The sequence below is a fragment of the Lithobates pipiens genome, unplaced genomic scaffold, assembly GCF_037356315.1.
Source record: "Lithobates pipiens isolate NorthernLeopardFrog02 unplaced genomic scaffold, aLitPip1_a1.2 Scaffold_13, whole genome shotgun sequence".
NCBI classification, from domain to species: domain Eukaryota; kingdom Metazoa; phylum Chordata; class Amphibia; order Anura; family Ranidae; genus Lithobates; species Lithobates pipiens.
The window spans coordinates 266,230,067-266,248,446 of record NW_027507718.1 but is presented as its reverse complement, the minus strand read 5'-3'; the positions used below and the strand labels follow the sequence as shown (position 1 = coordinate 266,248,446).

The 18,380-nt window shown below is 40.8% G+C and overlaps 1 protein-coding gene across 1 annotated transcript in view; it reads left to right on the top strand.

The window, feature by feature from the left end:
• The window catches only part of STPG2 (sperm tail PG-rich repeat containing 2), a 980,631-nt gene that overhangs the window by 312,424 nt on the left and 649,827 nt on the right, over window positions 1–18,380 (top strand). Inside the window, exon 11 of the mRNA XM_077476582.1 lies at window positions 13,077–13,169. Coding sequence (XP_077332708.1) covers window positions 13,077–13,169 — 93 coding nt within the window. The remainder of the gene's footprint in view (window positions 1–13,076; window positions 13,170–18,380) is intronic.

The following is an 18,380-nucleotide window of genomic DNA, read 5'->3' as shown; positions in this document are numbered from 1 at the left end:
GTGGAGGTAAATATGACATGTTTGCTATTTAAAAAAAAATAAAAAACAATCCTTTACAATCACTTTAAAGTCTATGTACTGTCTATTACTGAATGACAACTGTCTTTTCTTGATCTTTTGTGTTGTCACCATATTCGAGCCAGGGATTCCTCAATAATAAGGGCAAGTAGGGAAGCTGCCCCAGGCACACCATCTAGGGGCCTCTTTCCATCCTGGCAAAGCAGTCCTGTTCCTGCCATCACTTCATGGAGAGCTGCTTATGGCTCAGCCCAGTAACTAAGTGATATAGTAGGCGAGGTTGAAAAAAGTCCATCAAGTCCAACCTATGTGTGTGATTTTACGTTAGTATTGTCAGAATGTTTATACTGAAATAATAAAAATGTATTGTAATTATGAAAATATGCAAATCTTTGATTTGGAAGATTTACAATTTTCTAACAATACAAACAAGAAATTCAAGTTTGTTTATACGTGCTATTTTGAAGACAAGTGACACAAATGATATTGCTTAAAAATATATATTAACTAAAAATACAGTCCAAAATAATATTAGGTATATTTCATGATGAAACAGTTAAATGGATATTCTTCTACATATCAGAGATAATGATGATTCAGATAATATTCACAGTTCTATTATTCAAGTTCTTATAAGAAATTACCACATTTCCATACTTGAATGATACTGGTATATTTTAAGACTTGGTAACTCTTGCTGCGTACACACGACTGGACTTTCCCGCAGACTAGGTCTGACGACATTAGTCTGTCGGACAATCCGATTGTGTATGGGCTAATCCATTTGTTTTTTTCAGGAAATAGAAATAGAACATGTTTCAAAGCTAGACGATGGACTCAATTTCGACAGGATTAAATCGGGAAATCCGTTTGTCTGTGTGCTGGTCCGACGGACCAAATACAACACAAGGGCAGCTATTGGCTACTGGCTATTGAACTTCCTTCTTTAGTCATGTTTACGTCATCACATTCAAAAGGAACGGACGTTCGAATGGACTTAGTCTGTTTGTGTGTGGCCGAGTTCGTTTTAAAAGTCCGTCGGAACTCAGCCAAAAGTCCGCTGGGAAGACCGCCAGACCTAGTTTGCCGGAAAGTCCAGTCGTGTGTACGTGGCATTAGTGAATAGCCTTCCGTGACTTCACAGGCTTGTGTAAAAAATTATGTTTACATTAACACTATGATGTGATTTCTTCTCAAAACAAACAGACCTTACTTACACTCTTAACCACTTAAGGACCGCCGCATGCCATTGTACGTCATCACAATGGCATGTACAGGCACAAGCATGTACAATGTACGTGCTTGCCTTCCAGCGGGTGGGGGGTCCGATCGGACCCCCTCCCGCTGGATGTGGCGGTCCATTTCGCTTCAGGAGTGATCCGGGATGAGGGGATGACCGTTGGTTTCTGGCCATCCCCTCTCGATCGCTCCTGGCGAATGAGAAGCTTCCTCCCACTGTGTATTGTATACACAGGCAGGGAGGAAGTGATGTCATTCTCCTCGGGGTGGTCTTATTGACCGGACTACGAGGAGAAGACTAAAAGTAAGTGCACCAAACACTACACTAACACATAGGTACACATAGGTACACAAACCCCCCCCCCCCCCCGATCGCCCCCCTGATCCCCCCAGTCACAGTGTCACTGATTGCAGTGATCATTTATTTACTGATCACTGCATTCAGTGTCAGTTGTAAAAGTAAAAACTGTCAGGGCAGTTAGTGTTAGGTCCAGGGTAGCCCCCTACCACCCCCAATAAAGGTTTAACCCCCTGATTGCCCCTAGAGTTAACCATTTCACCCCCTTTTGCCAGTGTCACTAAGCGATCATTTTTCTGATCGCTGCATTAGTGTCGCTAAGTAGCTAGTTATTTTTTTAGGTTCACCGCCAGGTTTTTATAGCGCTAGGTACCCCGATATACTACCTAATAATGGTTTTAACCCCCTGATTGCCCCTAATTAACCCTTTCACCCCCTTTTGCCAGTGTCACTAAGCGATCATTTTTCTGATCGCTGCATTAGTGTCGCTAGTGTCGCTAGGTAGCCAGTTATTTTTTTAGGTTCACCGCCAGGTTTTTATAGCGCTAGGTACCCCTATATACTACCCAATAATGGTTTTAACCCCCTGATTGCCCCTAATTAACCCTTTCACCCCCTTTTGCCAGTGTCACTAAGCGATCATTTTTCTGATCGCTGCATTAGTGTCGCTAGTGTCGCTAGGAAGCTAGTTATTTTTTTAGGTTCACCGCCAGGTTTTTATAGCACTAGGTACCCCAATATACTACCCAATAATGGTTTTAACCCCGTGATTTCCCCTAGTTAACCCTTTCACCCCCTTTTGCCAGTGTCACTAAGCGATCGTTTTTCTGATCGCTGCATTAGTGTCACTGGTGCCGCTAAGTAGCTAGTTATTTTTTTAGGTTCACGGCCAGGTTTTTATAGCGCTAGGTACCCCCATATACTACCCAATAATGGTTTTAACCCCCTAATTGCCCCTAGTTAACCCTTATATCTGATCTGATCAGATCTATACTAGCGTCCCCAGCAGTTTAGGGTTCCAAAAAAACGCATTGTTAGCGGGATCAGCCCAGATACCTGCTAGCACCTGCGTTTTGCCCCTCTGCCCAGCCCACCCAAGTGCAGTATCGATCGATCACTGTCACTTACAAAACACTAAACACATAACTACAGCGATCGCAGAGTCAGGCCTGATCCCTGCGATCGCTAACAGTTTTTTTGGTAGCGTTTTATATTTATATCCGGAAGGCAGTGCTTGGTTTTCGGGGTCCAGTACATGGCTAGGCTCCCAAAAAGTCCCCCACATGTGATCCCCGTACTCGGGAGAAGCAGCAGAATTTATTTTGGGGTGTAATTTGACTTATGCCCATAGCATGTGTGAGCAATATATAATTTAGTGACAACTTTGTGCAAAAAATTTTTTTTTTAATATTCCTGCAACTTGTGGCAAAATATAAAATATTTCATGGACTCAACATGCCTCTCAGTAAATAGCTTGGGGTGTCTACTTTCCAAAATGGGGTCATTTGGGGGTGTTTTGTGTTATTTTGGCATTTTATGGCCTTCGAAACTGTGATAGGTAGTGAGGAGTGAAATCAAAAATTTGCACCCTTAGAAACCCTGAAGGCAGTGATTGGTTTTCGGGGTGCCGTACACAGCTAGACTCCCAAAAAGTCCCACATATGTGGTATCCCCGTACTCAGGAGAAGCAGCAGAATATATTTTGGGGTCCAATTCCACATATAACTATGGCATGTGTGAGCAATATATCATTTAGTGACAACTTTTTGTAAACTTTTTTTTTTTGTGTGTCATTATTCAATCACTTGGGACAAAAAAAAAAAATATTCAATGGACTCAACATGCCTCTCAGCAATTTCCTTGGGGTGTCTACTTTCCAAAATGGGGTCATTTGGGGGGGGGGGGGGGTTTGTACTGCCCTGCCATTTTAGCACCTCAAGAAATGAGATATGCAGTCATAAATTAAAAGCTGTGTAAATTCCAGAAAATGTACTCTAGTTTGTAGACGCTATAACTTTTGCACAAACCAATAAATATACACTTATTGACATTTTTTTTACTAAAGACGTGGCTGAATAAATTTTGCCCTAAATGTATGACTAAAATTGAGTTTATTCGATTTTTCTTATAACAAAAAGTAGAAAATATATTTTTTTCTCAAAATTTTCGGTCTTTTTCCATTTATATCACAAAAAATTAAATACCACCAAAAGAAAGCTCTATTTGTGGGAAGAAAAGGACGCAAATTTCGTTTGGGTACAACATTGCATGACTGCGCAATTACCAGTTAAAGCAGTGCAGTGCGAAATTGTAAAAAGACCTCTGGTCCTTAGGCTGTTAATTGGTCCGGGGCTGAAGTGGTTAAATGCACAAACAAAATTGTTATATTGCACAGAGCTTGATAATTTGATCAAAGCTTACGGTATATTAAATTTAGAGTAAATCTATTTTAAACATATATCATAATAAAACCCTTATACAAGATCTGGCTATTAGCTTTTTGAAGACAAACAAAACTGTGTATGTCTTTGTAATATTTGTAATATAATTATTTCATACTGCAGTTAAAAATAATACAACTCCAATTTGCTTTGCCATATATTTAAATGGTCTTAGTAATGTATATGCATAAACAATTCAGTTACCAAAAAGGTATAATACGGAAACGTTAATACTTTACCAGAACTTTAAGAAGTCCGTTAGTTTGAGAAGATAAGTCCCCAAAGGAACTTCTTTCCACCTTAGAGATAAACCCGTCTTCAGATCTTCCCATAGCTCTCAGATCTTGCTATCTGTAGCTACTTTTTATCTCACCCTAAAAGTGTGTGTGTGTCTCACAACTATGTAATTAATGATGTCTTTTGACAATGGAGTTTTCATGTTATCATAACAACCATGTATTGGCGGCCATCTTAGATTTTTACTATTTTCCCCTCTAGGGGGGCAGTGTTGTATCAGAAATGACTTCTAATATTATTTTGATGACCTTCTGACCTTGGCTTAGCAAAACACCATTAATTGTGTAATAGTTGACAATCAGGTGTCAATATCCCCAGACACACTGGCGTTGGAAAGAAGTTTGACTCGTGAAATTGACGTGTAAATTGCCATCATCCCTGAAATGTGTAATTGAAGGAAAAAACCCTCAAATGTGGGATTTTTAAGGCAATTAATCGCCTTGATTAATTGCCTTAAAAATCCCACATTTGAGGTTTTTTCCTTCAATTAGACACACTGGCTATAGCTTAAATATATGGGTTGAGAAAGGTAGCCCACATCATTAGTTGAGTTGTGAATTATTTAAATTGTTAGGAACCGAAATCAGTAGAATTTCACTCTAAGCCTAAAAAGTTATTCATGAATGGTTTCCTAAATAAGATACCATAATTGCAACCTTATAATAATAATGTAAATGTATTAAATGGATTTATATATGAATAACCAATACAGACATATTATAACCATATTATGAAAGAAACATTATTTAAAATACATACAATACAATAGGAATTGTGAATAAGCCCTCTGGCTTTGTTCATGCAAAGATGATGAACACAAGAGCCTCTAACCATTCTCTTATCTTGTTTATATTACTAAGTGTCTAACTCTTTGAATTATAACCTGGGAGATGACACTTCCAGACTCCTAGTGAAACAGAAAAAACAATTCCTTGTGAGACAGAAAATAACTCTTGCATTGTCTATTAATAAGCTATGAACTCAAATTAACCTCTAAAAAGAAATACAAGATGGCTTTGGGTTTGCTCAAAGCCTCCATAGAAATATACATAATATAAAGGCCTATATATATATATATATATATATATATATATATATATATATATATATATATATATATATATATATATATATATATATATATATATATATATATATATATATATATATATATATGAATATAAATTATTTTAACCTCAAATGTTCTGACAGTATTACATTGTATAGCCCTTTATTTTGCGGTCGTTTAGGTACTTATCAAATAGTTTTTTGAAATTATCAATGCTCCCTGCTGAAACAATTGCCTGTGGAAGAGAATTCCACATCCTTACCGCTCTTACAGTAAAGAGCCCTCTACACAGTTTAGGGTTAAGCCGATTTACTTCTAATTTTAGTGAATATCCGCATGTCTTATTAAATTCCCTTTCACTGAAAAGTTTTATCCCTATTGTGGGGTCACCAGTACGGTATTTGTAAATTGAAATCATATCCCCTCTCATGTGTCTCTTCTCCAGAGAGAATAAGTTCAGTGCTCGTAACCTTTCCTCATAACTAATGTCCTCCAGACCCTTTATTAGTTTTGTTGCCCTTCTCTGGACTCTCTCCAGTTCCAGCACATCCTTCCAGAACTGGACAGCATACTCCAGGTGCAGCCAGACCACAGTCTTGTAGAGTGGGAGAATTATCGTTTTATCTCTGGAGTTGATCCCCTTTTTAATGCATGACAATATTCTGTTGCCTTTTCTTGCAGCAGCTTGGCATTGCATGCCATTGGTGAGCCTGTCATCTACTAGGACCCCCAGGTGCTTTTCCATCCTAGATTCCCCCACTGATTCCCTGGCTGCTTAGCAAGGCACAGCAGAGCATCACCATGGATCTTTTAATATGGTTGCCCAGCCTCTTATGTGGCGTACACACGGTCGGAGAATCCGTCGGAATGCGTCTTATTGGACCGTGTCGTCAGATAATCCGACTGTGTGTGGTATGCATCGGACTGATTCCGTCCAAATCTCCGTTGGACCCAATTTTCCAACATGTTGGAAATATTTCCCGACCAACTGGGCCGGTCGGACGTAATCCGATCATGTGTAGAGAATTTTGATTGGACCAAGTGCCACGCATGCTCGGATCAAATTCCAACATCAAAGCTATTGGCTACTAGCCTGAATGTTGTCCCGTCGTAACGAAATTACGTCATCACGTTCTGAAAGATTGGATTTTTCAACAACTTAGTCCGACCGTGTGCAACAGTTTCGGACACAATCCGTCAGACTAAATCTGATGGACAAAATCCGACGGATTTGGTTGTGTCAATCTCCGACCGTGTGTACAGGGGCTTAGAGTTGTCCCACTGGTGCTACTGAGGGAGATTACAATTACACATGGTAGTTAACAAATATGAACAAATGCTAGTAAATTCTCTTAAAGTGGTTGTACACCCTGTATAACCACTTTTACCTACAGGTAAACCTATATTAGGTCTTACCTGTAGGTGCTTGAAATATCTCCATGGTTTGGGAGGTATTTACTAAAAAGCTGAGCGCTGATGACTACGGTGCATGCATCGATGTCATTGGCGCATGTGCCCTTTACAAAGGGCACATCATTCCGTTTCTAATAGGGGTCATGCCGTGACTGGCGGCTCTCACGTGCATGTGTGAGAGTGACGTCACGCGACTCCGGCCAGTCACAGAGTTCGAGGCACTGGAAGGAAGAGGGGCAAGGATGGACACTCCCTGCTAGTGGGGACAACGGAGACATCGCAGGCTTTGGTTTCAGGTAAGTGACACATAATGGGCTACTATGCCATGCATAATAGCCCATTATGCTTTACCTTTGCAGGCAAATAAAGAGGAAGTAAAACCCAACAGGGTTTACTTCCTCTTTAATGTAATGTACTTCACCATAGTTACTTGTGCATTTAGAAGGGACACACAGAGCCAATGTGCTCTCCACCTGTCCAGCGTATCACCACTACCTCCCAGTGATGGCATGGGGTCCCGCCATGCACTTAGCACAGACTTTATGCATGTACCTCACCTCACTTAACTCTTTTTCTTCCATACCTGTGGACAGGATGAGGGCCTCAGTGGTGCAGATCTGCTCCTGTTGCTATTGGAGATGTATCACGGCCGAAGGAGTGCGAACAACATCTTCCTCGCTTTAAGAGGCTATCTCACCTGCCACATATACACGCTTAGTACAGGCTGTTAGAAAAACCTTTGTTACCCTTGGTAACCAATTCACACTGTATTAACTCTTTGTACTGATGTCTTCATACCCCTCATGTTTAGTTACCCGAGCTGTAGACTATGTGCTACTTGCATTGCACCCCTTTAGTGACTTCGGGCAAGGGCAACATTTCAAAAGCTTCACTTGAAGAATAAATAAACATAATGGCATTCACAGGTAAAAGTTTGGAATAAAGTGCAAATAGTCCATCTTTGGCAGGGTTCAAACAGTACTTCCAGGAATTGGCATCTTCAGGTAGAAAGTCAGGTTCCAGCAATCCTCCTATATCTTGCTGGCTGTCTGTGTCTCTCTCCCTATACGGAATGTGTGTGACTGAGTCTCCTCTCTCTTTGGGACCTCAGAAAGTGCTTTGGATCAGGCCCTCATCCTTTTGTAGCACACAGGACTGGAGGGTCAGACCCAAGAATACCTGCTAAGAAAAGTGGAGTATGGTTAACCTCTAACTGCCCCACTGGGTCAGCAGTAACCTCCATCTATATATCTGTCCAATATCAGTAATGCAACTAGGCAGCCAGCTGCCTGTTGTGTACAGATATTTCCATGATATTATGGGCGGCACAGTGGTATAGTGGGTAGCACTCTTACCTAGCAGCAAAAAGGGTTGCTGGTTTGAATCCCAACCATGACATTACCTGCCTGGAGTTTGCATGTTCTCCTTGTGCCTGCATGGGTTTCTTCCAGCTACTCTGGTTCCCTCCCACACTCCAAACACATGCTGGTAGGTTAATTGGCTTCTGTCTAAATTTGCCCTAGTATATGAATATGAGTTATGTACCTTAGATCGTAAGCTCCTTGAGGGTAGGGACCAATGTGAATGTACAATGTATATGTAAAGCAGGTCGTATAATTGTGGGTTGTAGATGGCTTGGGGAACTTTATGTAAACTAAGGCAATGCTGGAACATTTAGATCTGCTGTAACAGTGAATATAATGGTCATGTGTGCACTGTGTATGTGATGTATGATGCTGTCCATTGCATACACCATTCTGTCACTGTGCTGTACATTAGAAACAAAAGACCATTTTTTGGTGTATATATATATATATATATATATATATATATATATATATATATATATATATATTGTAATAATAGTTTTCTATTGGGCCTAAAATGTCCAGAACTTACCAAAAAAATTTAGTTTTAGTTTCCCTAGGCTTCAATGGGATTCACTGCTAAGTTCGGGTAATCTAAATGTTAAATATGATTTGCCAAAATTTCGGCAAATTAAACTCAAGCAGATTCCCTCTTCCCTACTCTGGTACTTTTAGAAAAGTTACAAATATTTTTTCACATTTCATTAACGATAAAGTAATGCGCTTCCCAAGTTCTTTTTAGCGGTAGGCCGCGTACACACGCGCGGACTGTTCGCCCAACTTTGTCCGTCCAACAGTTTCGGCAAACAGTCCGCTCAAACTTAGCATGGACGGACATGGCCACACACGACGGACGAACAGTTTGCTGAAACCGTGCGCGATGACGTGAACGGCACGTACGACGGGACGAAAAATACGTCGTCCTATACACTGCATTATAGCTTTCGGCGTGAAAATCCTTTCTGAGCATGCGCGCAACTTTGTTTGACGAACAAGCCTACACACGAGCGGACTGTTCACTGAAACAAGGTTTCAGCGGACAGTTTTACGGAATTTCCGAAAAACCTTGTCCGTCCAACTGTCCGCTGAAACTGTCCGCTGAAAGCCCACACACGAGCGGACTGTCCGCCCAAACACTGTTCAGCGGACAAAGTTGGACGAACAGTCCGCCCGTGTGTACGCGGCCCAAGTAGTCTTGTACTGTGTTAAGCTGGCCATACACCATACACTTTTCTTATTCAATTTCCTTTAGATTTACCATGCACTGTGTAGTAGAAGGGCCTGCCTGATTGCATACAAAGTGAAAGTGTTTAGATTTGACCTCATATTATATGGTTTTGGTAAATCGAAAGGAAATCTGTAGAAGAAAATTGTGTAACAGTTGTACTGTATAAACCACACATGCACACACAAACACACCATCCAAATGATTTCTTTCTACATTACTGGTCAAATGTGTAGGGCCGGCTTTTTCATAACACGGATACAGAAAGTTCTCAACTTGCAAGCAATTGTTGCAGGCTTCCTAGTGTTCATTGGTAAAATATACTTTCTAGGAACTAGGGCTTGAGAAGTAATGTAATTATCAATGTAACCAGTAGAATTATGGAGATATTGTCCAAAAGCAGAAAGCTATCTTCTCACAATGGAGTACAATGTTGCCTTTCTGAATAAGAAATAACAATTTGTTTACTGGATTTGTAGTTCTAGTGATGACAAGCAAATACTTTCTGCTTTTAGGAAGGCACATTTGTGCTTTCCAGTATTTAAAGGGTAACTCCACTTTCGTGGGGGAAAAACAAGCAAATAAAGGAAAAATAATATAGCGTACACATACAGTAGGTGTGCACACGGGGTGTGCTGGGTGTGCCTGGGCACACCCTAATCACCCCCTGCATGACAGTGTAGCTGCATGTTTGCTGTCTCACGAGATCTGCTGTGAAATGCTGCAAGAGACAGTATCATAGTGAGCAGTCAGTGAGGCTTGTAAAATCGCTCAGTGCATGACACTGTCATGTAATGTAATAGCATGCAGAGACAAGCTGTCAATTTTTGGTGGTGATGTCGGGGGTGGGCGGGACAGAATACCTATTAAACACCAGCCAATGGCATAGGGGCTTGGTGGACTGCTCCGTGTATGTGGCTCTGCACCCTTTCTTAAGCAGCCCAATCGTTGGCTGATGGAAAGGGGGCAGAGCCACATACACAGAGCGGCCTTCCTAGCCCCATCCCGATGGCTGGTGTTTAATAGCTGTTCTGTCCCGCCCATTCCCGACATCACCGACACATTTTGACAGCTGGTCTCTGCATGCAGTTATATTACATGACAATGTCACGTACTGCTGACTGACTCCCTGACTGCTCAATGTGATACCCCAGCTCTCCTCTATCAGTGCCAATCAGTGCCACCTGTCAGTGTCCATCAGTGCTGCCAATCAGTGCCAAACAATGCCAAATATCAGTGCCAATCAGTGCCCATCAGGACTGCCAATCAGTGCTTTCAATCAGTGCCACCTATCATTGCCCAACAGCACTTCTTATCAGTGCCACCTGTCAGTGCCAATCAGTACCACCTGTCAATGCCAATCAGTGCTGTCAATCAGTGCCAACCAATGCCACCTATCAGTGCCCATCAGTGCTGCCAGTGCCCATCAGTGCTGCCAGTGCCAATCAGTGCTTCCAATCAGTGCCATTTATCAGTGCCAATCAGTGCCCATCAGGGCTGCCTATCTGTGCTGCCTATCAGTTCCAACCAATGACACTTATCAGTGCCAACCAATGCCACCAGTGCCCATCAGTGCTACCTATCAGTGCCTATCTGTGCTGTCAATTAGTACCAACCAATGCCACATATCAGTGCCAATCAGTGCTACCTATCAGTGCTAACCAGTGCTGCCTATTAGTGCCACCTATCGGTGCCAATTATGGCCCATCAGTGCTGCCTATCGGTGCAGTGTGCTGCCAATCGGTGCCCATCCGTACCACCTATTAGTGCCCATCAGTGCTGCCTATAAATGCCCATCGGTGCTGCCTATCAGTGCTCATTAGTGCCCATCAGTGCTGCTAATCACTGCCATTAGTGCCAATGTCTATCGGCATGAGGCAGTCCTTAAGTGGTTAAATGTCGACGGATAGTTTGCACTGACACTGATGCTCCCTGAGCCTACAGGACAGCTTGAATTTCTTTGGAACTTGTGTGGGGCTGCTTATCCACCATCCGGACTATCCTGCGTTGCAACCTTTCATCGATTTTTCTCTTCTGTCCACGCCAGAGAGATTAGCTACAGTACCATGGGTTGCAAACTTCTTGATAAGTTGCGCACTGTGGAAAAAGACAAATCTAGATCTCTGGAGATGGACTTGTAACCTTGAGATTGTTGATATTTTTTCCACAATTTTGGTTCTCAAGTTCTCAGACAGTTCTCTTCTCCTCTTTTTTTTGTCCATGCTTAGTGTGGTACGCACAGACACACAATGCAAAGACTTATGCCGCGTACACACGACCAGACTTATGTCTGACAGACTTTTGACGGAGTTCTGCCGGAGTTCTGACAGAGTTCCGATGGACTTTCCAAATGAGCGGACTTGGCCACACACAATCACACCAAACTCCGACGGATTCGAACGTGATGACGTACGACTGGACTCGAATAAGGAAGTTCATAGCCAGTAGCCAATAGCTGCCCTAGCGTCGGTTTTTGTCCGTCGGACTAGCATACACACGAGCGGATTTCTCGGTAGGAACTGGGTCCGGCAGAGTTCTTACGGAAAAATTTGAAACATGTTCCATTTCTAAAGTCTGTCAGACTTTTGCGAATCAAAAGTCCGTTGCAGCCCACACACGATCGAATAGTCTGCCGGAATCATTCCGTCAGACTTTTGATGTTGAAAAGTCCAGTCGTGTGTACGGGGCTTAAGTGATATTCTCTCCTTTTTATCTGCTTTCAGGTGTAATTTTTATTTTGCCCACAACTGTTACTTTCCAGGTGAGTTTAAAGGAGCATCAGATGCTTGAAACAAGCTTATTTATCCACAATTTTGAAAGGGTGTCAAGAATTTTGACCAGCCCATTTTTGGATTTTTGTGTGAAATTATGTCTAATTTTCTTTTTTTCCTCCCTTTTTTTCTTTTGTTCCAATACGGCCATGACTATATATATATATATATATATATATATATATATATATATATATATATATATATATATATGTATATATGTATGTATATGTACACACATGTGTGCTTGAGCTTTGGGGTGCACACCCTAATGCAATAGGCTGCGCATGCCTATGAACATATACAATTGTGACACAAGCCATAAAAATGAACTTTCCTTTTCAATCTGCAGCCGCTGTAATTTTCTGTAAATGCAGTGCAATAAGGCTACATGGAGCTGTGAGAACTGTGAGTACACTGTGAACTGAATGTGTACTGATTACTCCCCCAGAAACATAATTTCCTGCTTGTGTGATTGGCTCCCCAATTTTTCCAGAAGTCTGTCTAAGATGCAAGTCAGATTTCAGGCATTACTTGCAACAAAAATGTCATTTTTGGTGAGACACTCCCTGTAGGAACACATCTAAAGGGATGCAGGCCCATCAGCTTTACTCATCAGCAGGTGCACAGCTGATAGATAATTATGAAACCACTCCCATTAGACCCACTCTGCACAGAGGAACACACAGGGATTTCTTCAGAATAACAAAAGGTAGGAATCTGCAACAAAGGTTGTTATAATCCTTGCAATGTCCCAGTGGGGATTAAAACAGTTTAAATAGATCACACAGGGGGGAATGTTTTTTTTTCTCAACAAAAGTGGAGTTCCACTTTACAAGCAATATTTTTCTTTTGAACTACCTTACCCTAGCGGTAAGTGGTAATGTCTACATTTTTTTAATTACACTTTTTCATGTATTTTCTATTTGTTATCATAGGTGAAAGACAGAAATGAAGAGCCATACAAGCATCAAACATCTTCTGTATTTTCATCTGCAACAGAAAGACTTAGCATTCAAATGGGTCCAATGGTAAGCTTATTTCCTAAATAACTATTCTCGTTATGTAGTAATGCTTGCATATACTATGTCTTTTTTAAAACCTAATGTCTTTGTTAAAACCTTAAAACCTTCTAATATTACTTACAAATACAGTGTGCCAAAATAACCATATGGTATATCACTCCCTGTTTCACCACATCCAATTTGCATGACGGGAGACTCTGGTTCTCAATAAAGCCAGTTCACACCGCTCCGGGGCCGCCCACTGGAAAAGGGTCCCGTTCGTCTTTAGCTCCATTTCAGGTGCAAATTCAGCCAAAAGTGCGGGCCTGATTCGCACCTGAAATGGTGTACAGGGATGCACTGGACCCCTGCTGTAATCTGTGACCGCAGCTAGTGTGAACCCAGCCTTAACCTCCACAGCAGAAATCCAAAAATGCAAGGTGTGGTTGGTTGCTCAATGCATAATGCATATCAGACCAAAACAATCATACTTGTTCTCCGAAAGATTTTACATAAGAAAGATATTTTAGTAAACTTATACTCCAACCAATTTATGTCTGTAGCCAGCGTGAATTTCTATAGTTGTGACTGACACCTGTCTTGCCTCGTGACCAGTTTAAAAGGATTGCTTTTTACTATCAACCAATGCATAAGAAAAAACATTTTACAAGATCTCCAACTTTGACTTTGACTCCAAGATCTCCAACTTTGACTCCTGTCAAAAGTAACTAAAATGTAAAAAAGTTTAAATCGGTTTTACCTTTTTTTTTTTTTAAAGCATTATCTTGTGTGATCCATTTCTTTAAATTATTTGTGATGATATAAAACAAATAATCTAAAAGAAGAATTACATTATTTATTATCTATTACTTTCCTTTGAGAGAAACTTGATCACTTAATTTCCCTACAACACCATCTGTTGCTGAATCTGAGATCACAGCCGTACCCAATACTAAGCTACCCCCACAAAATTTACATACAGTGCCTTGCAAAAGTATTCACCCCCCCCCCCCTGGCTTTTTACCTATTTTGTGACATTACAGACTTTGGTTCAATGTTTTTTTTTAATCTGAATTATATGTGATGGATCACAACACAATAGTCTAAGTTGGTGAATTAAAATTAGAAAGAAATTAGAAAAATATATGCATAAAACTATTTTTCATGTCATGAATTAAAAACGGATAATTGGCATGTGTGTATGTATTCACCCCCTTTGTTATGAAGTCCATAACAAGCTCTGGTGCAACCAATTACCTTCAGAAGTCACATAATTAGTGAAATGATGCCCACCTGTGTGCAATCTAAGTGTCACATGATCTGTCATTACATATACACACCTTTTTGAAAAGCCCCAGAGGCTGCAACACCTAAGCAAGAAGCACCACTAACCAAACACTGCCATGAACACCAATGAACTCTCCAAACAAGTAAGGGACAATGTTGTGTAGAAGTACAAGTCAGGGTTAGGTTATAAAAAAATATCCAGATCTTTGATGATCCCTAGGAGCACCATCAAATCTATCATAACCAAATGGAAAGAACAGCAAATCTGCCTAGAGATGGCCGCACACCAAAACTCACGGACCGGCAAGGAGGGCATTAATCAGAGAGGCAGCACAGAGACCTAAGGTTACCCTGGAGGAGCTGCAGAGTTCCACAGCAGAGACTGGAGTATCTGTACTTAGGACGACAATTAGGCGTACGCTCCATAGAGTTGGGCTTTATAGCAAAATGGCACATTCTGAGTTTGCGAAAAGGCATGTGGGAGACTCCCAAAATGTATGGAGGAAGGTGCTCTGGTAGTTTGTCATTCCACCAGTTTTCTTTACGGTGCATTATTTTTTGTCCTTGACATTTTTTGGCCCATCACTCTTCAGGTAGCAGTTTCCTTTTACTGGCGATTACCTATCCTGTTTTGGAGCAATAGGTTGATCATTAATGCCTTTCCCCTGGGTTGTGGTAATTTTCATATTTTCTTGACCTTAAATTCATCTATCCTTCCTGTGTTGATCACTTCAAATACACTTTGTTATATAATTTCCACATCTGTTCAATCTCTCATTGGTTATTACCCACCACTCATTTGTACTGATTTTACTTTTATACTTTTGTCCATTGACACACTGGTCTGTGCCATTGTCCTTATATTGGGTATTGGGTTATACAGGGGCTGGTTTAATGTTTTTTGTTTTCCAGTGTCCCACCCACCTGTAGGCAACACTACAACTGAAATGTCTGAGAATTATTGTATTCCTGTGTCCTTCAATGGACAAAAGTACAAAAATCTTGTTTTTTCCTTCTGTCAGTGTCTCTGCTGTAGAGACTTTCCCTCATTTCCTGCCCTTGTGACAGGGGGACAGGAAGTGGAAAGAAATCTCGGGGGAAGGGACACAGACTGCAGTAGAAAACAAACTGACCTTTATCCAGTCTATCCAAAACTTCAAGTAAAATTTTTCTTGGGGTTAAGCGTTAAAGAAAAAAATCTTTATTTTTTAAGATTAAAGGGAAAAAAAACATTTACTTTTTTTTTCCCCACTGTAACTAAAGAAACTACAATATACATCCAAGCAAAAACCATTACTCAAAAAAAGTAATAAAATAAATATTGCTGAAATTATCTCTGGCTCAGCCATATGCAACAATTGATAACAGTTCTTTAAATTGGCCTGGAGCTACACATAGCTTTACAAGTTAATCCTATTTTAGACTTTCTCAGAAGAATCACAAAGGACATTTTAGTTCTACTTCTGTAAACTCATTTTAATTGTGTTATTTTTCCTGCAAGAACAATTATTCCACTTAAATAATGCTGGGCCTGGTAGATTGTTTTGGTTATCATGTTATATTTTTCTTTCTACACATACATTTTATCAGTGCTTTAGCAATACTTTTGGGTAGGGATGCACTTCCCCTGATTAAATGCTTCAGCCCCGGAAGATTTTACCCCCTTCCTGACCAGAGCACTTTTTGCGATTTGGCACTGCGTCGCTTTAACCAACAGTTGCGCGGTCATGCAATGTTGCACCCAAACAAAATTGGCGTCCTTTTTTCCCTACAAATAGAGCTTTCTTTTTGTGGTATTTGATCACCTCTGCGATTTTTATTTTTTGCGCTATAAACAAAAAAAGAGCGACAGTTTTGAAGAAAAAAAAACTTAATATTTTTTACTTTTTGCTATAATAAATATCCCCCAAAAATATATTAAAAAAATATTTTTTTCCTCAGTTTAGGCCAATATGTATTCTTCTACATATTTTTGGTAAAAAAAATTGCAATAAACATTTATTGGTTTGCGCAAAAGTTATATCATCTACAAAATAGGGAATCGTTTTATGGCATTTTTATTATTATTTTTTTGTTTACTAGTAATGGCGGCGATCTGCAATTTTTATCGGGACTGCGACAATATGGCGGACACGTCGGACAATTTTGACACATTTTTGGGACCATTGGCATTTATACAGCGATCAGTGCTATAAAAATGCATTGATTAGTGTAAAAATGTCACTGGCAGGGAAGGGGTTAACACTAGGGGGTGATCAAGGGGTTAATTGTGTTCCATAGTGTGTGTTCTAATTGAAGGGGAGGATGGGACTTGAAGGGGATATGGCAGATGGCTGCTCATACTCTTCTCCCCTCAGAGATCCCGGTTCTCGTTGTACCACGAGTGATCGCGGGAGCCCGGCGGTGATCGCGACCACCAGGGGCAATCGCATCGGCTCCATAGGTGAGTAGTGGGCGCCGCTAGTGGCCACAGGGTGAAGCAACATTACATAATGTTGTTTCGCCCAGCCATGCTATTCTGCCGCAGTACAACTGAGGCGGCTGGTCGGCAAGTGGTTAAACAATACTCCAGCCTACACTGTTTGTTTTTCTAGCTTGGGGCAATTTGTTTTTCCCAGAGGGAAGATCCTCACTCCAACCTAATTGTAACGTTAGGATTTCTCCTGTGAGATGAATATCCTGATTCTTTTCTCAGTGCATTCTTCATGTTTTACTATGGAAGGAACCAGCATTGTCACTGGCTTTTTTATATGATATACTACAAATAACATTTATGTCCTCACTTTCTATTTTCTTTTTTATCTGTTTTACTGCTACAGTGCAGACTCGCTGTGTGATCCTTCATTTCCGGGTAGGGGGTATGTGTATACACAACTGCCAACCCATGATCAGCAGGTTTTCAGCCAATGGTACATGGCCTGGCCCCACCAATCAGTGGAGTGGATGACAGGAGAGAGATCTCTGTATGTCAGCAACACAGATCTCTCTACTGACAGCAGGGATGTGTCGGTTTTTGTCTCCCTGCAAAGCAGAGAATAAAAACCGTCACATTCCTGAGTAAAACAGGACACAGTCAATACATAAACACTTGCTAGGCACACAGTTAACTCTTTGATTGCCCCAGATGTTTACCCATTTCTATCCAGTGTCATTAGTACTGGGACAGTGCATATTAGCACTGATCACTGTATTAGTGTCACTGGAGAAGTCAGTGTCAGTCAGTTCCCACTCAGTGTCAGTTAGTCCACCACAATATCACAGTCCTACTATAATTATCTTATCATTACCATTACTAGAGAAAAGTAAATAAATAAATATTCTAGTATCTACAGTGCCTTGCGAAAGTATTCGGCCCCCTTGAACTTTTCAACCTTTTGCCACATTTCAGGCTTCAAACATAAAGATATAAAATTTTATTTTTTTGTGAAGAATCACCAACAAGTGGAACACAATTGTGAAGTGGAACAAAATCTATTGGATATTTTAAACGTTTTTAGCAAATAAAAAACTGAAAAGTGGTGCGTGCAAAATTATTCGGCCCCTATACTTTCAGTGCAGCAAACTCACTCCAGAAGTTCAGCGAGGATCTCTGAATGATCCAATGTTGTCCTAAATGACTGATGGTGATAAATAGAATCCACCTGTGTGTAATCAAGTCTCTGTATAAATGCACCTGCTCTGTGATAGTCTCAGGGTTCTGTTGAAAGCGCAGAGAACATCATGAAGACCAAGGAACACACCAGGCAGGTCCGTAATACTGTTGTGGAGAAGTTTAAAGCCGGATTTGGATACAAAAAGATTTCCCAAGCTTTAAACATCCCAAGGAGCACTGTGCAAGCGATCATTTTCAAATGCAAGGAGTATCAGACCACTGCAAATCTACCAAGACCTGGCCGTCCCTCTAAACTTTCAGCTCAGACAAAGAGAAGACTGATCAGAGATGCAGCCAAG